The sequence below is a fragment of the Strix uralensis genome, chromosome 5, assembly GCF_047716275.1.
Source record: "Strix uralensis isolate ZFMK-TIS-50842 chromosome 5, bStrUra1, whole genome shotgun sequence".
Lineage (NCBI taxonomy): Eukaryota > Metazoa > Chordata > Aves > Strigiformes > Strigidae > Strix > Strix uralensis.
The window spans coordinates 65759938-65781433 of NC_133976.1; the positions used below are offsets into that span (position 1 = coordinate 65759938).

The window sequence follows — 21496 nt, forward strand, 5'->3', positions numbered from 1 at the left end:
TTTGAATTTTGCAGTAACTATTTTAAATACCATGTGAAGATTTTTTCCACTTGTCACAAGTTGTATGGAAGACGTTCTGCCAAGCACTAGTCTGAGCTACTACATGAGAAATTTTCTCATACCAGAAATAAGGAAAAAACCACCAAAAAAGTAGCTTTCCAGTTCCCAAGACTAAAATTATTACAAATTTCTGAAGACAGTTTACAGAAATGAAGATTGTAAGAAGCAGATTACATCTCAAATATCATCGTTTTACTTCTAAATTAGCAAATCTTACCATGAATGGTATCATAAATTGGAAACCATCCTGAAATAACTGTAGCTGCTTCACTATAGAGCAAAGGATCAATATCTATGTACACTTTGCCAATGGCATCATTAGCACTGTAGGTATCATGATCAAGAACTGTGATCTGGAGAGGCTCATCTTGTAGCTCTTCATCATCTACCTATAAACAAATATTAAGATGGAATCTGAGTATTTTTTAAAAATGCAAGGAAACACTGATGAAAAACAAATGCAAAAAAGGAGACAGTTATGTACAATGACCTGACACAGACAAATCTGTCATTTTGACTTCCTGTATCTAAACAACACATTCAACTTATTTTGATTTTACCCTTCAGACTGGTGAGATCCTGGAACCAGAGTAATCACTGGGAGAAAAACAGAGAGTCAAGATTACAGAGATTACACATTTTAAAATTCCACATGATGTAAGTCACATTCCCTAGATTGTCTACCCATCTCCACAATATACTTTTCATTAAAAAAAAAAAAAAAAAAGAAAATTTAAGATAAAGCATCTCAGAGGACTATTATACTCTGAAGTTAGGATTATTGGTGCTCTCACCCTTCCACACTGGTCAGTGGCTTAAAAGAAATCAAGACACTGTAAAAATTCAGTATTTTCAGACATGTGCTTTCCTAAATAAATGCAATAATCCATATATACAAATATAGACATTCTACAGCTTTTTGTGTTGAATGTCACAAACTAAGGATCAGATTTGCTAAATGCAGTGGGATGACTCATGTAAGTGTTTGCAGAATTATAACATGTAGTCTTGCAAAAAGATCAAACTATACACACACACAATGTCTTAAGCAGTTAGTGTTTTTCCACCCTCTGAAACGCGGAATTCTTTCCTTTTCCCAATGTTGCTGTTTGGCTCTTTTCTTTCCCAAATCCATTTTTCCATGCAAAAAAGACAGAATTTTGAGATTTCTTTTATTGTAAAAAAAACCCCTCCATACAGATCAGCTCTTTCCCCTCCCCAAAAAATGACACCAGGAACTCAAAGATAAAAAAACTGATAGAATTTCAACACCACAAAGTACACTGAAGAGCACCAGGAACTCAAAGATAAAAAAACTTTCTTAATCAAGCATTCTGTATTGATTAACAACCTGCCTAACCTTACTATTTTATATTCGCTCTAAAATATTTCTAACATTAACAACTATTACATCACTCATTACATGTACATATATTTACAACCATGTTTATACTGTGATATGATCTTACAACACTATAAATGAACCAGTACTATATATTCCAATGTTTTAACAATTAATTTATTCTAAATACCATTACTTTTTAAAAAAAAAAAAAAGTTACCAGAAAAAGAGGAATATGTGAATACTTGTTCAGGGCATAATGTCAAAGGACATCAATGAATTAGACCTTGGAAGGCAACAAGCAATTACAGGAAAATGCTGAGTGCCCTCATTATTACATAAAGAAACAAAATGAATGTCCGATAACTGTTGTCCAAGATCTTTGTTTTGTAATTTTCTCATAGGAATTCTCCATTTTCTTCTCTGTCAAATGCATTACTTTTTCAATCCAAAGTAACATTTCAAATACCAGTTAACTTTACTTACCCAAAATTACCCCTTTAAAAAAAAATACAAGCATACCCATACTGGTATCTGAAAGCCTAATCCATAATGCTATTTTTCCCCCACTTTCACCTCTGCCTTTTTTTTTCAGTATTACACAGAATAATATTTGAGCTGGCTCCAATCTGGCAAGCTTTTATCTTTAGAAACAGCCCTAAAAAGCCAAGGAGACCCCTTCAGCAAACAAGGCCTCACTGTAGATATGTTTGCTGAAAAGGCTTCATGTGTATTTAAACAGAAACACACTTCACTCCTCAAAACTCATTTTCTGCCTGAAATGAAATTATTTCATTAAGAGCATCTAAACCAGAGTGTCTACACAGATACAGGCAAACTCTTAAATACTTACTTCAAATTTGAACCACTCAGAATTCCACTGAGGATTAAGTGATTTGGGATACACATCTGTCTTAAATGTTGTATTTCCAAATTTTACCTAAAAATACAAGCATTCAATTACTCACAATAAATATTAATAAATTTAGAAACTCATTAAATCTACACATGCAAGTAATTTCAAATACATATTTCAATAATATCAACAAATCCTTTTCAGTGAGTGGCTTTTTTAATTGATTTACATAAATCAGTAAGTAACTTTCCATGTACCAACAACACTTCCAATAAATATCTCTCTCCCACTATTAAAATTGTTTCTTTTCCTCCTCAATCACTTGAGGGGTAAAAATATCACTTATATTGGCTATCCAAAGTCACCTGGTATACTCTCTTTGTCTTCTGTTTAGAAATACTGTAAGTAAAAGTGTTCTGTCTAAATATTGATAGTTTATGTCCTATTACTGTTCTCTCTAGGGTTTCTAAATCAGCTTTATTGACAATTTATAAAAGAAATATAGAAATAAAATGGTAACATTGGTAAATTTATTTCTTAAATTTAAGAAGTCTCCCCAGCCCAGTTACACACCAGAAAAGAACTGAAGCCATCTCCATTAACTGCAATCTTGATATGCTGGACACATATCAGTAAATTCAGAGAAGCAAGGGGGAAGCGCCTTACCAGTTTCTATTCCTTTCTTAAAATATTGAAAATTTCAGAAAGCATATAGACAAGAGGGTTACTTTTGGGACTACGTATCTATATACTACATATCCAGGGACTACATATCTATATATATCCCTGTCACCTCCAGTTACTGAAAATTAAATATTCTCCATACTTCTATTGATGAATGCACCTCTAACCACGTAATAGCCTATTTCAGGAATCTCCATTTGGTCTCCATAGGAGTCTATTTCAGGACGACCCCATTTGGGGATCTGTTGTGTGGGGTTTTTTTTAAAAAAAAGAAAAGGTGATACTGAATTTCTGTGATGCTCCATACATCAAGAAACCATGCTGCACAATGCTTTATTTCACTGCAGCTTTCATTCCAAACAATTTAGAAACACTCATAGTTCTCTGAATGTTGCCTCTCAAAATAATTAGTACTTCAACTCATACCAAGTACCCGATGGTACTTACAAATATCTAAAGTTATGTTTTTAAATTCATTCAAGATTCTTAAGAAAATAATGAGTGTGCTGATATTAAAAAAAAAAAACCCTTGCAGTTAAAAACAGTTGTGGATTTTGAATGCTGCTTTCTTTTTAAGAGTCTAAATGGATTTTGGAGACTAAATTTAGGCTTAGCTTCTGAAAACTGAATAGCAAGTTTTTGAACACTTTTGCTCAAGAAAGTATTCAGTAATATGGTGATTATTTTGCATAGGTGCATACCCCAACTCTAAAGAGATTCTGCACTTGCTTAAGTACACCTAGTTAATTTAAAAAGCTTAAAGCACTGCAGAACTGGACTGTGAGTTCACACTGAGCTCTGTATATATATAACCGTACATACCTCAGTCAACAGAACTCTGTACAGCATTTGTGACCAGAGAAATAAGTAAAAAACTAATGGGACCCCCCATTTGATTCAATGAACAGTAATGTTTTTCAAAAAGAAGTTACTTCAAAGTAAGCTTTAAAGTTAAAAGCCAGAGTTGAAGTTAAAAGCCAGAGTGTTATGAAAACACAGGACTAATCAACCTTAGTGCATAAGCTATCTAGAAGGTGGATGCAGCCTATGTTCATACAGAAAACTAGCTGCACTGCCACTTCAAATGTGTATTCATCACACAAAGCAGTACAATAAAGTGACACTGACACTAGTTTTAACTACCTTATATACCAGAAGATGCCAAGATTCAACAGCCCAGAGCTCCACCCAACCTATTTAAAATGTTAATGTTATCTGGGGCATAAATTAGTTCCCCTGGAGCCCCAGGCAGCTATACCTAAACTTCTCCAGTAGTCAAGCTAGTTCATTAAAGCTAGTAGAGATAATCAAGCACTACACTCTGTCCAATGTACAAATTCACAAGCACAATTACAGAAGAAACCCCTCACCCTCTCGCCACCAGGCTTCTGCCTGGTAGGGGAGGGGACCTAAGAGATGGGGGAGACTGGAAACACGTAAGGAGGCATGAAAATCCTCTCCCGACCTCCCTCACCTTGCATAGTGCTCCTTCACAACAGATATGGGGCCCTGGAACTTGTGAATGAAGCAGAGAAAGATGAAGAAAATGAGTCAAACATGGAGGAAGATGAAGGTCCACCAAGGCCAGGTCGTTCTGGACCAGGTATTAAAACCAATTCTAAAAAGAACCACAGGACGGTCATTGTAGTGTGTGACTTCATTCTGAGGGGTGTCAAAGGCCCAATACGCAGACCGGACCCTCTTCATAGGGAAGTCTGCTGCCTTCCTGGGGTCCGGGTAAAGCACTTCACAGCAAAACTCCCCACTCTAGTGAGGCCCAAGGACTACTGCCCTCTCTTGGTTTTTCAGGTGGGTAGTGACAGTATTACCAGGAGAAGTCCTAAATCAATGAAGAGAGATTTCAGGGCCTTGGGGAAACTGGTTAAGGGGTCAGGGGCACTAATAGTGTTCTCCATTCCTTCAGTTGTGGGGATGGATGAAGAAGATTACAGGAGAACTCAACAGATGAACTTGTGACTCCGAGACTGGTGTTACCAGCAGGGCTTTGGATTTTTCAGTCATGGGTTGGTATACAGGATGCCAGTCCTTTTGGCATCAGATGGGATGCATCTGTCCCAGAGGGGGAAAAGGATCTTGGGGCAGGAGTTAGCTGGGCTCATTGACAGAGCTTTAAACTAGATTTGAAGGGAGAAGGGGACAAAACTGGAACGCCCAGATATAAGCCCCAGGGTAGATTACCAGAGTTTGTGGGCTGTTGTGCCAGCGATGACCCTCACCCCGCCATCTCAGTGGAGGCAAGGGATAGGGACTCGCAGCACAACAAAGATGCAAGGGATATGGATGGATCAGTATCTGTGGTAACACCTGTGAAAGGTCAGGGTGGAATTAGGACCTCTAAATGCAAAAAGGTGCTGGGGACATCAGCCCATCTGAAGTGTATCTGAAGTGCATCTATACCAATGCACACAGCATGGGTAACAAACAGGAGGAGCTTGAAGCCATGATGCAACAGGAGAATTATGATGTAGTGGCTATAACAGAAACATGGTGGGATGTCTCCCATGACTGGAGTGTGCCAATTGATGGCTACAAGCTCTTTAGAAGGGATAGACAAGGAAGGAGAGGCAGCGGGGTGGCGCTGTATGTTAGGGACTGTTATGATTGCTTCGAGCTAGTGAAGACAGGGTGGAGTGTCTTTGTGTTAGAATCAGGAGGAAGACCAACAGGGCAGATGTTGTAGTGGGAGTCTACTATAGGCCACCTAACCAGAACAGAGAGGTGGATGAAATATCTATGGGCACTTAGGAGAAATCTCATGATCACTTGCCCTTGTTCTTGTGGGAGACTTTAACTTCCCAGACATCTGCTGGAAATACAACACAGCAGAGCAGGACCAGTCCCGGAGATTCCTGGAATGTGTGGAAGGTAACTTCCTGATGCAACTCGTGAGAGAACCGACCAGAGAAGGTGCCCTGCTGGATCTCCTCTTTGTGAACAGAGAAGGACTGGTGGATGATGTGGCGGTTGGAGGCCGACTAGGGCACAGCAATCATGAAATAACAGAGTTCTCTATTCTTAGGGAGGACAGGAGAGAGGGCAGCAGAACTGCCATCCTGGACTTCCAAACGTCTGACTTTGATTTGTTTAGGCACCTGCTCGACAGGATCCCTTGGGAGACGGTCCTGAAGGGTATAGGGGTCCAACAAGGCTGGGCACTCTTTGAGAAGGAAGTCTTAATGGCACAGGAGCAGGCTGTCCCCAGGTGCTGAAAGAAAAGCCGGCACCAGAGAAAACCACCCTGGCTAAACAGGGAGCTTTGGCTGCAACTCAAGGAGAAAAGGAGAGTTTACAGCCTTTGGAAGAAGGGGCTAGCCACTCACAGTGATTACAAAGAGGCTGTGAGGCTATGCAGGGCGGAAATCAGGAGGTCTAAAGCCCAGCTAGAAATTAATCTGGCTTCAGCAGTCAAGGATAACAAGAAATGTTTCTATAAGTTTGTCAACAGCAAAAGAAAGACCAGGGAGAGCCTCCATCCCCTACCAGACATGGGAGGAAACATGGCAATGAGTGATGAGGAAAAGGTTGAGGTGCTTAATGCCTTCTTTGCCTCAATCTTTAATAGCAAGACTAGTTGTATTGAGGGAATCCAGCCTCCTCAGCCAGAAGACAGAGACTGGGAGAACGATCCCCCCACAATCCAGGAGGAGATAGTCAGTGACCTACTGCATCACACAGACATACACAAGTCTATGGGACCGGACGGGATACACCCGAGGGTGCTGAAGGAGCTGGCTGGGGTGCTCGCCAAGCCGCTTTCCATCATTTACCAGCAGTCCTGGCTGACCAGGGAGGTCCCGACAGATTGGAAATTGGCCAATGTGACACCCATCTATAAGAAGGGTCAGAAGGATGATCCAGGAAATTACAAGCCTGTCAGCTTGACTTCGGTGCCCGGGAAGCTGATGAAGCAGCTCATCCTGAGTACCATCACACAACACATGCGGGACAACCAGATGATCAGGCCCAGTCAGGATGGGTTTATGAAAGGCAGGTCCTGCTTGACAAACCTGATCTCCTTCTACGACAGAGCAACCCCCCCATTGGATGAGGGAAAGGCTGTGGATGTTGTCTACCTTGACTTTAGCAAGACCTTTGACACTGTTTCCCACAGCATTCTCCTGGCAAAACTGGCTGCTCGAGGCTTGGATGGGCACAACGCCTCGCTGGGTAAAAAACTGGCTGGATGGTTGGGCCCAAAGAGTTAAATCCAGTTAGCGGCCGGTCATGAGTGGTGGCCCCCAGGGCTCAGTTTTGGGGCCACTCCTGTTTAGCATCTTTATTGATGACCTAGACAAGGGGATAGAGTGCACCCTCAGTTTGCAGACAACACCAAGTTGGGTGGGAGTGTTGATCGGCTCGAGGGTAGGGAGGCTCTGCAGAGAGATCTGGACAGGCTGGAGCGATGGGCTAAGGCCAACTGTATGAGCTTCAATAAGGCCAAATGCCGGGGGCTGCACTTCGGCCACAACAACCCCCAGCAGCGCTACAGGCTTGGGGAGGAGTGGCTGGAGAGCTGCCAGTCAGAGAAGGACCTGGGGGTGTTGATTGACAGCCCGCTAAACATGAGCCAGCAGTGTGCCCAAGTGGCCAAGAAGGCCAATGGCATCCTGGCTTGTATCAGAAATAGCGTGGCCAGCAGGGACAGGGAAGGGATCTTACACCTGTACTCGGCACTGGTGAGGTCACACCTCAATTACTGTGTTCAGTTTTGGGCCCCTCACTACAAAAAGGACATTGAATTACTCGAGCGTGTCCAGAGAAGGGCAACGAAGCTGGTGCAGGGTCTGGAGCACATGTCGTACGAGGAGCGGCTGAGGGAACTGGGGTTGTTTAGTCTGGAGAAGAGGAGGCTGAGAGAAGACCTCATCACCCTCTACAACTACCTGAAAGGAGGTTGCAGAGAACTGGGGATGAGTCTCTTTAACCAAGTAATAAGCAACAGGACAAGAGGTAATGGCCTCAAGTTGCACCAGGGAAGGTTTAGACTGGATATTAGGAAGTATTTCTTTACAGAATGGGTTGTTAGGCATTGGAATGGGCTGCCCAGGGAGGTGGTGGAGTCCCCATCCCTGGAGGTGTTTAAGAGTCGGGTCGACATAGCACTTAGGGATATGGTGCAGTTGGAAACTGTCAGTGCTAGGTTAACAGTTGGACTAGATGATCTTCAAGGTCTTTTCCGACCTAGATGATTCTGTAAAATTGTGCTAATTTGCTCCAGATCACACGTCCAAGTTATGCATAACCTGAGCCAAGTTAAGAGCTCTAAAGGTCTTTTTTCATTTTCTTTTCTAATTCTAATTTATATTAGAAAATTTAACAGGGAAATTAAAGGCTAGAAATCAACTAATACCTTAACATTACTTCAGCTTTTGATTTTTAAGTCAAAGTGTTTTGTAAAGGTTTTCAGTAACCTTACACTGAAAAATAAAACAACTCTTTCAAGCTCAATTTATTTTGACATAAATCTCACCTGCTGCCTTGCCCAGTCCACATGTGGAAAGGGCAGTTCCCACAGTCCTTATAAGTAACAGTCCTAAAACCAAGGCCCCATCTACGTATTTCTTTAGCCTTATTTGTGCCAAGGCATTCATGAACTGCACATTAAGCCAGCAAAGCAAATTGATCTTTATGAAAAAAAATATTCTCCTTTTTTGCTAAGCCTGTCTTTAACCAGATGAATTTCCAAACCTATTTTGCTACACCACGACTCAGCAGCAGGGTTGGCGCAGATGGATTAGGGTTGGGAACAAGTGACCAACACTAGAGGAGCTGTTTCTCCTCAAGGCAGCATAAAAGCACACCAAATGAAATTCATCAGGGAACTATATTTCCTACTCCTGTTTTCCCTGTCTCCTAGTAGCACGCATCAAGTTGCTGTAGGCTGTCTATTAATCAAATTTAAAACTACAAGATAAATGTTTATAAATCAAAAGTTGACTGATGAAACATCTGAAAGCAAACACTGAAATATTAAGTTAAATGATTGCCATTCATGTAATAAAATAGAACAGTGTACTATTTCAACTCCATTGAAAAGCACATGAGAAATAAATTTTCACTTTATTACTAATTTACTGTCCCACTAAGCAATGCACTTAGTGTCTAATGTCAATCAAATTTTTAAGCACCAAACCAAATCAGGACTTATATACCCAAAATCTGTTTTGATATTATGAGACTTTTCAATTTATACAGTTCTAGAAAGACATTCTGTCTTCCTACCTTTCTCCCAGTACTGTGCCAACCTCAATTACTATTTTGGTACTAGCACGCATTTACATAGCATTCCATTTTTAAACACCTCTTTGCTTTTTCTGAGAGTATGATTTCTGAATCGATGGAATGTTACTAAAATAAGTTCTAGTTATTCATACTGGAAATAATGAATCATAAAACAGAAGGATCATGTCAACCTATTTTATAACCTCTTCCTGCAAAACACCCTATATATTGCTTGTTAACTATATGATTGTAAAGAAGGTTGAGGTAAGGTACTTTTGGTGTGATAAAGTGATTTGTGCATGTAAACAATGCATCCAATAAAAATCCTCTTCTAAAGTATTTTAGTATTCCAGATACTTTAAATAGAAATATGAATATTGGCCTTAAAAGTAAAGCCTGTATAACTCTGCGCTTCATATATTCAGAGATACAAATGACTTAAACACGCTTTCACTACCTCTCCATCCTGCTTACAACACGTCTACCGATCCCCGAATGGACTCCATTTGGCTGCCATACCAACAAGCGCCATTCATTAACAACCCTCAGCTAAGAGAAATTGAAAAAGAGCAGAGTACTTCTAAAACGTCAGTCAAGTTCTACAAGGCTGTCAGCTAAAAATCAAGCGTAAACCAGACACTGCTTTAGAAACATCCCCGCGGACACGGGCTGCGGGCGCTCCTTGACGTTTCCGCAGCCCCCCTGCAGGCTCGCTCGCCCGCCGGGCGCTGGCCGGGGCCGGCCCACCCTCCCCGAGCCGAAGCCTGAGGCCAACAGAATGGCTCCCCGCCCCAGCCCAGCGGGGAGGGCCGCGGCCGGCAGCGTCCCAGGCAGCGCTCCGCAGCGGCGGACGTGACGGCAGCGCTACTATCACCGCGTCGCGGCCGGCGGGGGCTCCCGCGCCCGGGGAGCGCCGCAGCGGAACCCAGCAGGTGCCTCAGCCGCGCGGGCCCGGCAGCAGGTGCGCGGGCGCCAGGCGCCAGCCGGCGGGGCTCCCCTTCTTCCCTCCCCGCCCGCCCCGGGGCGCAGCGCCCCTCCCCTCGGGCAGACCTCCACAAAGGCGTCAGTCAGGTCACTGGCGCGGTCCATCACCGGTAAATGGCGCCCTGCCACAATTTTGACCTTCAGCTTTCCCGGCATCTTCCTTCTCCTCCTCCTCCTCCTCCTCCTCCCCCTCCCACGGGCTGCAGGGAGAAAACAACAGCTCGCGTCCCATGGAGCGGAACGGCACAGGGCGGGAGGGGGGTGGCGGGGGAGCAGGCGCACATGCGCCGCGGCAAGCACCGGTCTGCGGCTGCGTGCCCGTGCCCGTGCCCGTCGCCGGGACCCGTTTGCGTCGGGGAGGGAGCGGCCGTTGGGCGCATGCGCATGCTGGGTCACCGCCGCAAGCGGCTGATAAGGCGGGCGTAGGGAGCGGGGCAGGTGTGGGTGGTCCTTCACTCCTTCTCCTTTCCCCTGGCGGCAGGGCTCTGGGGCTTCCCGCCGCGCAGCTTGGCCCTGCCGGTATCCCCCTCCTCCGCCAAGATGGCGCCGTGGGCATGGAGGTCCCGCTGTAAGTCGAACACCGACTTCTTGATGGGTTCTGCACCAGCGGCACGACGCCGCTTCCAAGGGAAGTTAGGGTGCCTGAGCGCCGAATCATCGATGGCCGGGATGGCGGCCTCCGGCCCCTTCGCAGCCGGTCCGGGACCGTGCCGTGCCTCCTCCCGCATCCAGCCTTGTGTCTGCGGTTCTGTGGGCCCTGAGCCGGGTGTCGCGATAGGCGCGTCCAGCCCGCGGGCTGGGCTGTGCAGTGCTCCTGGCCGCTGCCGAGGCCCTGTCTGTCGGGGCTCCGGTGACTTGGGCCTGCTGTGCCTCCAGCCTTCCCTGAGGAAGGAGCTGATACAGCCTCGGGCTTGAGGGCCTGTTAAAAGGCAGGTGTGGAACATGTGTGCGTCTCCAGGCACTCGGTGGGAGAGTCGTTCCAGTGGATTTAAACCAAGTCCCATGGGTTTGAGGTTTTTTTCTTAATCAAAGACAAATATTTGCAGTATTTGAGGGATTATGAATAGATTAAATGGAATTTAGTTATCAGAAATAGGATTTCAGATGGTGCTTGTAGCCAGGTTTTGACTTTTTGATGCCTGAAAAGCTCTTTGTTTAGGAAATAGTGCTGCGGAGGCTTGAGGCAAGCCAAAGGAGTGGGGCTGGTCAGGAGCCACATCAGGTGTGTGCCTGCAGGTGGGAGTCTGGGAGTATGAAACCCGGTTGCATGACATCTGTGAGTCATAGACTGTCCTGCTGGAGTGGCACTGAACAGGCATATAAAAGACCCCTTGTGTTTTGATTAAGGAGTCCCCAGATGTTGAGCCAAATAGTAGATCTGGTTGGATTATTTTCTCTTCTTCCTAATCTTACAAAAAGACTAAATAATGTTATGGGCTGGAATCTGATACTGCAAACACAAACCATACAAATGAAATGTGTGTGGCATAGCAAATTAATCTATAGAATGTCTTTGGCTGTGGGTCCTCCAGCTAGCTGCGTTTAGTCTCACTAATGTAGACTTTGTCTCTAGCTTGTTTTGAAGTTATCTTTGGAATAATTCATATTGTTGCTAGTATGCATCATATCCAAGTAAATTGTAAACAAGCTAAATGCATGTTTCTTCTTCATCCATCCGTGTTTGAGAGGAGTACTGGCATGAGACTGCTCCCAAGGCAAAATAGTAGTAAAGAGCAAAGACCCAGGAAGGGAATCAAAACCAGAAAATAAACTAATGTTCAGGTTTTAGTTTAGACCAGAAACGTGCTTTTTGAGTGGGATCTCCTGGTGTCACCTGCTTAAATATTGTTTTGGCTCATATAATTGAGTGGTTACAGAGCATACGAATTGAATCTTTCATTTGGATAAGACTGAACTGAAAAGCGTAAGCTAGCAATACACCAAATACATTCGAGCTGTTTAAGGGCATTTGGGCTGTGGCAGCAAATCGAAGGTAGTATGATAAACCCCCTGAATTGCATATGGTGTGGGTGCTAGGTCCTCAGCACTTTCACCCTAAAGATGGGCCATTCATTGATCGTTGCTTGTTAACATAGCCATTCCTATGTCTTAACTTCCCTATTAGAGTAGAAAGCTACCAGCAGAAGATGGGACACAAAAAAAAAACCAAACCTTCTTTGTTGCCCATGTTAGATACAGCATTGTTTGGTCTTCATTAACTGGTGGTGTACTGCTTTATAGCCCAAGATTTAGGGGGTGTAAAATAAGTTCTTGACTACAAACAAGTAAAAACAATGATGTAAAAGTAAACTTTGTCATATGTTCTTTTTTTCTGGCTAAACACCTGTTTCTTTGCTTCTTTTACTAGCTAAATTACAATGCAACAATTATTAGGAAGCACTGTGTGGTTATTGCGATTTTACAGCATGTCTTGTGATACGTAGAAAACTTTCATCTTATCATGAATCCTTGAAAAAAAGTTCTTTAATTTGGAAGAGGAATTTCTACCCCATTGAACAAAAGATTGAAACTGTCTTCTACATTATAATCAAAAGGACACAAACATAGTTTAGTTCTATATCTAGTGATGGGTAGGTAGCTCTACCAAACCTGTTTGTGATGCCTAAACCCCTCTTCAGGCACTGAACACAGCAAACAAAACTGGGGCTCTTTGTTGTTCACTAAAGATTGGACAGTTTGCCTGACTAACGGCCAGTTAATACAGTGAATACCTGGCTAAATGTACTGCCTTGTTACATTAATAGTTAGTTTGGGACAATCCTTAAACAATTCAGGCATTATTGTATCAGATGCTTGCTGAAAGGGAAACATTTAAGAAAACATATAACACTGTAATCTCTGCAAGGCAAGTTCTTGTAAACCTGCAGCACTCCTGTCTCTTAAAGACCTCTCTAATCTACCCAGACAATCCACCTCAACACTTCCTATTCTCAAGCTTCTGAAAAAGATTTTTCTAAAGTTAAAACGGGGGGGGGGGGGGGGGGCAGTGAGGGTCTGGTGAAATGCAAGTCTGTTCTTGTTTTATCCGCTGAACCTAGAGAATAGATTATCCCTTTAGAAATGGGATTAGACTGGTAATAACTGCTACATATTCTTTTAGGTAACCTGTTTTTGTTGTTTAATTTATAGTATCTGGGCCAATAGGATCCACAGGTTAACCTGCACTGATTTCACTTGTGGACTCCCATCCTCTATGAGAGGGAAGAAAGAATTGTTCCCTTTCATCATGCAAAGTTTTTTATGGATTTTTTTTATGGACTAAGAATCTATTTTTTTTTTAATTTGCTTGTTTGAAATAAGTAACTTTAATTTTTCCAATAAGTAACTTTAGTTTTTCCATTCTTTCTTCATAGGTCTTTTTTCATGCCTCTGAACATTCTTTTTAATTTCTCCTGATGACTCTCTGAACAGGCCATATCTTTTTCTTGAAGTATAGTATCTCAAACGGGAAATAAAGTTCCAGAGAAGCTTTACCAGTGTTGCCTAGTGAACGTCTTCTCTCTGGGATTGTGAAATACAGGGATTAATGCGATGTATATTTCTTTCTCCAAAAAAATCTGTCTAAGAATCCAGCTTTTCAGTGGAAGATTTTAGTAGTCAAAGGACTAGAAATGAGAAAAACACCTGTTTTAGAGAACCAGTTCCAATCTGTTTCTTAGATACTTGGAAGAATCAAATAGATATGATTTAATCCATTAAGAAAACTGCTTGGTGTATTATACCTGTCTTAGGGCTGAGGACTTTCGATACTGGTAGAATGAGACTTTCCATAAATCAGCATGTTACTTAACACATTTCATTCCAATAGTATTCCAGTTCTCTCGGGCCAGCAGGGACTTAAGGAAAGTGAAAGTTAGAAGGGACTCGGTTGAAAGTTTAGTTCAAAGCCCTAGAATTATATAAACTATTTGAGGCATCTAAAATTTCCCTCTGTTTTAGGCAAATTATGTTCAATGTAATGGATATACTTGAAAGCAAAACTATAATATGTACTTTCTCAGTAATATGCATGCCAAAAGTCCACAGAAAATATTAAGACATGTATTTTCATCATAAGGAAAAAACTACATGTGACATCTGACTTTGCACTTTAGTATCCACTTTGTGTCTTGCTGAGTTTTTTCCCTTCTGCTTAAAAGTGATGTTTTAGCAGGTTGTCACAATAGAAGTGGTGTTTCAGCAAGATAACAAGTATGATATGCTTAAAGAACAGTATTATCTTATTCAAGCAGGTACTGTCATGTATTAAATGGCATTGTAACCCAACTATACAAACCAAGAATATTGCTAATTACAATATTAAAGACATCTTGTGTGGAACAATGAGTGACATAAAAATGAGAGTTTTGTGTGGGGACACAGGGAGATTTTACCATCTAAATGTGAAGATTCATGTATCCCTTCTTTTTCCAGTTGTTTTAAGTATCATAGAATTTTGTTTTGTGTTTTGTTTTCTGCTTAACTGCTAGCTCAGTGTATGCTTGGGTTTCCAACAAAGAGAGATTTCCTTTGTGATAGACATGCATGTTGAACCCTTAGTTTGAAAATTGATACTCCAGAGAAAAGGTTTTCCCTGTAACTTCAATCTGCTGACCCATCACTTCAGGGTAGGTTTCAATTATATTAGCCTACTAGCCTTCTTCAAGATACAGTTTAGAAGGTGGTGGTCACCTCAGGTTACAACATGACCTGAGATGTGGTGGGCTGTGTCTTAACCATGGGGAAAAGTGCTTTTTGATTATATTGCATTGAGCTGATTTGAACAACAATGAATGAAAAGGTTTTTTTAGTTTGTTGAAACACACCAAAGAGACTTTGTATCTGCTTTTGCTTATTAGCATTCACAGAAGACACTGGCTCTATTTCTATTGCAGTTACTGTGATAAGTAGTCTTTGAAACAGGAGTCTTTGTCAACTGTTACCAACAAAGAAAACTCTGCAGTGCCAGTTTTTGGTTTCTGGAAAAATCACAATATCTCTTTAGAAAACTACATGTTTCAAAGCAATCTGGATGAAATCTACAGGACACTGATCCAAAAATATTTTTAATAATGCTCAGAGGGCTCCTATATCCAGAGTCATATATATGTCCTTAGTAAAGGACCCCTGCATCCCAGGAAAAAAAAAAAAAAAACAAAAAAACACAAACCAAAAACCACAAAAAGACAACTTTACTTCCATTCTATGTGTGCCCACTACAAGGATTTAGACAGGAGCAAAATCCTGATCGCTACTATTTATTATTGCCTGTATGTATTTGATGTGGCATTGCAACCCCTAATCCCTCTCATTAGACTAAAAGATATGGAGTGAAATCCTGTCTCAATAAAATCAGTAAGGTGAAACTCTCTCCCTGAAATGAAGAGATGGGTTTTATTATGAACTCCTGGGGGAAACAAGGCTTTGTTACTGAGGTTTCTGGTTTACACTGGAGGAGCTCACTGTAGTTAGCCTGTTTAAACTGAAGATTAAGAGCAGTATTAATGTCTATTACTATCTACATGAACAAATTCCTGCTACCTTAAGGGTCTCTAAGATATCAGGTGTGATAAGGAAAGGATGGAAGTCTGAGCAGAACAAATTAAAACTTGAAATATGTAGACGTGACTAATGGAAATGTGAGTTATCATTGAGCAAGTTATCAAAGGTAGGCATTTTAGTTGCCTGTAATCATAAATCATTGGGAGCACTTAGAGTCTGTAGTCCCATCACCGAGACTGCATTTTTTGCTGACCTATGAGTGAGAACAAAAAAGAAAAGTCCTGTGGCCTTGCAAAGATGTGCACTACAGGAAGCAGGAAGGTGACTGTGGGCAGGCTGCAGTCCTCCAGGATTGTCACCTTGCTGCTGGGGCAGCGCCCTCCCTCCATTCCTCCTTGGCCATACCCATAGAATGTGGGGAGAGTGAGCCTGGAGACAGCTGCAGAAGGAGGCCCTGAAGGCAGTCAGTAAATGGTGGCTACCTAGTACTTGAGCCAAAAAGTTAATTTTTAGTCTGTTATTTGGGGAGGATATTATGGGCTCAGTTTTGCTGACTTTATCCTACTGTGTCTAAAGTTGCATCTCAGTAATGATGCTGTAACCATTAGGCAAAAATCAGATGATCACACTAAGTGATTTCCCTGGTGGCATTAAAGTATGTGATACGAGTAATGGTATACATGGGTGGTTTACTTTGGTCCTGAATCTATTCAAAGTTGTTCCCAGACTAATGGAACTAAGTTGAGCTGACACTGGTGATAATGATAACATAGTCTATTCATTTATACTACATATATTTGGAGACAGTATATTGGAATTAATTTTTGAAGTTAAACATTGTCAGGAAATTCAAATACTGTACTGGTGATACAACAGATAGATCCAGATAAATGTGCTAATATCCTATAATATGTTTGGAAAAAAGCTTATCCAGTGAAAACTCTTGTAATTCCAATGATATTCTGAAATATTCTTCCTGTGCAGATCTAGTGAATTGAATAAGACCTGACTGGCCTTTGAGGAAAAACAGAAGCCAAGAATTATTCTTGAGGCTTACAGTGAGAGGGTAAAAATAAGGCCCAATATGTTGTAGTCCTAAAACTATATTTCTGAATTGTTTATGTACACTTGTTTCCTGGATATCAAATAAAGGTATTTCCTTTGGAAATGAGATCTCAACGCTTCATATTCTTTTGAATGTGACATCTTTCCAACAGTCTATTCAAGACAATCTTCTGTTGATTTTAGCAGCTTTGGATTTGGTCCATATCAAGCAGTTCGTAAGAACAGAGAGCCATCAAAATATTCTATTTCATGCTATTATTGCTGTATGAACGTCTCAATTTCAATATAGACATAAAAGAAATGGGATAAAATAAATATTCATTAACACTGGAATGTATGCAATCACCTACCAGCAGAATCAAACAACTGGATCTGACGTCATGTTCTCAGCTAGTAATTGGCTATCATTTATCTTTCTTACAGTTCTGTGAGGGAAATAACATTGCATGTGACTTTGTGCATTTTATGAGCAATGAGTGGCAATGACATAACTGGGATATCAGTTCACAGAGATTGCCGCAGAATCCTGTGTACACATGCTCTAGCAAAGATACTTAGTTACAAGCAGTACAATAATAATAGCTATTCAGAGTGCTTCATGCTTGCAAAGCCCTAGTTAATTAGTCAACGTGTAGTTAATAATTTAATTAAATGTAATTGTCAGCAGCAGTATTTATATTGTTAGAAGATAATTAGTCCTTCAGTGACACTTTAAACATTTCTGCCTTCCTCCTTTTAAGGATTGAGACAAAGAAATGAAATATTTAACAGTGATTGTAATATGTATTAGACTTACACAGTTACTAAACTGGTTATATTTGTTGGGGTTTTTTATTCTGCTTAATGTTGTTGGTATTCTCTCTTCCTTTTTCCTGTATAAATATAATAAATATATCATTTATTCAGGTCCCATCCCCAAACATGGAAATATTAATGAATGTATTTATATATTGAAATTGCTGTCAGGATCAAAGATGATGGTCCTGAAATTCTGAAGTAGGTTAATGCTTATTAAAGGTATGGTCCTTGTAGTTTGTCTTGTTAACAGCTATGGCACAGGCAGCAAGAGTACATACATACTGCTTAGCAAGTCAGTCTGTGTCTCAGAGACTATTTTAAGTATAGTAACTCTGCATAAACTATCTATAGAGTAGTCTTCAAGATCCTTCACGAGATATGCAGGTTATTTCCTGGTGCATTAAAGAGATTAAATTGGATTACAATCAAAACAATAAATCTTTGTGTTCTAAAACATGGAGTGGCTGCAGTTCTTAAACCATGTGATGCTTTTGCTTCTTGTGTTCCATTTGGAATAGACATGATGATGTGAGTTATTAACATTACATTTTTTAATGTATAAACAATAAAAACACATTAATGAAGCCAGCCGCTGAGTTTTGTTTTTCAGCAGCATGTAATGCCTTACCTTCAGCTTCTTACAAAAGTGGAATGCAGGCTTGTGTCTACACAGTGATATTCATATGCTGTCAAAACATCTGATACAGAGGGATTCACATTGTTTATTAACAGTTTAACTCTCATGCCAAGCCAAAGGAGATAGAAGAGCCTCACAATCTGATTTCTGTCTCCTCACTGAGTACATAGGAAGCAGAAAAACTAGGTTGCTAACAAGGGCTGGTAAAGTTAGAAGCTTAAGCTATAAACCAAAAGTAATATCCTTATAATTCACTTTCCATCACCATTCAATTTGTTGTGAAAAGTATGTGCTACTGCTGCAGAAAATGTCAGTCAAGCTCAGCTTAGCAAAGTGGTCATGGCACACCATGTGGGTAAAGCAGAGGGAACTGTGATTGCTCTGAGATGAAGCACTTCACAAACTAGATTAGAAAAACTCTCCTTCCATGTGCACAGTGATGGTGAACAAATAGAAGAAACTGTCCTCTTCTTATCCAGAGCTCTCAGGGAAGGGGAGTGGGAAGGGAGTCCCAACTAGAAATTCCAAATTAATTTTGTTTTTTTTTACTGAGAATGTGCATTGTGTGGTGTGGCAAGAGAATGGTGCTGCTGCTACAGGATTTGAGGCCCTGTACTAGGGAGTTTTGGTGATAAAATCTCATGCTGTGTAAGAAGCCACACAAAAGTCTAAAGTAGAAAAGTGTCTTCCTATCTTTCTTATCTGTGACCAATGGGTTATTGGAGCAATCAAGATGACTACTTCTAACAAAGCAAATCTTTTTTTTTAGTCCTGTCATGATTCCTGAATGCATTTCTGAGTCCTACCTGAGGTCAGAGGGAAGTATCCATTCACAGAAAAAGCATAGTTCAAGACCCACAGGATAGCTCAAGCCCCGGAAAGCATACTTTAAAAAAAAAAAAAAAAAATCCTAATATATGTAGCTGTGGATTCATATAACTAAATTGTGTATGGTGGAAAGGAGAGAAGATGGATGGTCTTGGTACTGACCCATTCTTTATTATCCAACTGGAATTAATCCAGTTCACTCTCTTGATTACTAGCCATTGAAATAATCTCTTTATATTCACTACTTACCACCTTATTTCTTAAGTAAAAACATGTAGAGTAAAACCTGGCTAACTAAAATAGAATCCTGTCATCTGTTCTTGTTCTTTGAGTGCTATCTTAATTCATTCCTGACAGAGTGGTGTTCAATGCTGCATTTGACCCTGTTAACGGCAATTTATAGGGCTTTTGAAATATGAGGACAGTGTCTTCAAACTGCCTTCAAAGTACAAAAATTCTCATTCATCAGTCTTGTTCTGCTTTTCTCTGCTTCTATGTACAGGAGAATTATGATCATCACCTTGGACTGTCTTGATAGCAGCTGAGGGAGGGACTGCTTTGATTTTATTAACAAAGATTATTATGAACAGCACAACTTGAGAAATATATGCTAAATACATTGCTTAATTGCACATAATAATTCTGTAAAATGACTGAGCATCTTCCAGTGCATGAAAGTTAAATACTGACCTTAATTAGGCAAGCCAGGAGCTAAAGGTGACATCAGGCAGGGGCAAGGACATCACCCACCAGCACCCAAACAAGAAAAGCTGAGTGGGTCCAGTGATGGTAACAGAGTTCAGTTAACAGCCCGGCAATTAGCAGTCAGGTCTGTAGTAACGAGGCAGGTTGAAAGTCAAGACAAGGCAGCAAGGCGAGGCCATGATCTGCAAGGCGGGATGCAGCCAACCCACCAGAGCTGTCGGGCAAGGACTAAGGAAGAAGCAAGGGCAGAGACCTGAGCCTATGCCCAGCTCCTTGCCCCAGGGGGGCAGAAACTGCAGAGGCCACAAATGACAACTTTCTCACCACTTACCTGTTTTCACAAGAGCTGTACAACTTTGGCATATTAGTGCTCATCTTGGATGCTGACAGCTAAAGACTGAGGAGAGAGGTGAAAGGGATTGCAAGGGAGAATTATGAAGGGCGGTGGATACGGGCTGGTGAAAGCAAATTGGACCTGGTCTAATTGTGTTGGTGTGTTCAGTGCCCTGAGGAGGGTATGCTGTTAAAATTGGAAGTAAGTAGGCTGCTAGCTAGCACCAAAGCATCTAGCAGATGGGAAAATTCTGCTAAAATTAAAAATAAATTCATGTTTAATACAAAATAAGGAGACACACTATTGTATTTCTAAGGAGTAACAAAAAATTCCTCTCTACAGTAGCTGAGATGAGTTTTCATGTACACAAGTATGTGATTGCCATCCCATAAGAGCTGTATCCTACAGTTTAGGCTCTCAGAGTAAGAAAGATCTCTGCTATCTTGCCGTTAATAAATGTAAGAACTAAGAACAGACCTGCCCTGGCTAATTTTAACCATCTGAAACAGGCAAGGAGAAATAAGAATATTCCAGTACCTTCACCCTCATTTTTAGACATGTTCACTAATTTTGTGTTGTAATTTTACACTTCCGGTCTTGAGATGTCCCACAAATGACTTTGAATAGTATGAAAACCTACTGATTTTCCTGATTTTATTGCTGTGACTGCTGAACCCTCCACTGAAGAAAGGCAAGCGAGATTGTTATAATCAGTTTCCAAAGACAAGCCTCCATGTCATTTTTGCAAAGGTCAGTCAATTGAAGAATTTGTTGCAAAGCAAAGCTACGATCTGTGTGAAGACAAGGCCCTGAATCTTTAAAGGCCTAATTCTCAAACAGCTTTTGAATCTGAAGAGTTAACTGTTATCACCTGTAGTATCATAGTTTATCCGCGGCCTTCCTTTCCAGTGATTTTCCATTTATACTACAGATTATCTCAATGTGCTGTGTAAGTTTCAGTGCTTTAAATCAACAGATTAATCACTTCATCAGCCTTCATTTTGGAGGATTGTTTTGAAATTAAGACAGACCTAATATTATTTTAACCTTGTTATTATTTGCATGTGTGGGGAATCATCCAGATAGCATTTATCTTCAAGTTTAAAAAAGCACAAACTGTCTCAGATAACATTTGAAACATTTTTATTTTTTCTTGCATTATAAACACATGCATGTAGTACTTGGTTTTGGTTTTTAGGTGTCACTGAGATAAGACAACACGTGAACTATCACAATAGATAAGTTATACTGCAGATCGCCGATTTGAATTCATTTATAGCCACTGATACAGGGTTGGTAGTTGGTGTGGTCAGACTACTCAGTCTAAAAGCAGAGTCAGTGGCCTAGGGAGAAACTCTGCTAGAAGTGTACTGCTTATTCTCCATGGGCAGTAATTCTAATACACGTGTTATTTAGTGTTTGAAGTGCACACATATGATCTGTTTGACTGTCATGTAC

At 41.1% G+C, this 21496-nt stretch overlaps 1 protein-coding gene across 15 annotated transcripts in view; it reads right to left on the reverse strand.

The window, feature by feature from the left end:
- C2CD5 (C2 calcium dependent domain containing 5) overlaps positions 1–10533 on the reverse strand; it is a 73350-nt gene extending 62817 nt beyond the window's left edge. For 6 of the 15 annotated variants that reach the window (XM_074871406.1, XM_074871417.1, XM_074871408.1 and 3 more), the window contains exons 1-3: positions 10236–10531; positions 2256–2342; positions 278–449 (exon numbers count right to left, since the gene is read on the reverse strand). In XM_074871406.1, the coding sequence (XP_074727507.1) occupies positions 278–449; positions 2256–2342; positions 10236–10325 (349 nt within the window). In that variant the 5' untranslated portion in view covers positions 10326–10531. Of the gene's footprint in view, positions 1–277; positions 450–2255; positions 2343–10235 lie in introns of all 15 variants that reach the window. The other 9 variants (XM_074871405.1, XM_074871404.1, XM_074871409.1 and 6 more) reach the window with 4 other exon arrangements.
- Positions 10534–21496: the final 10963 nt, after the last annotated feature.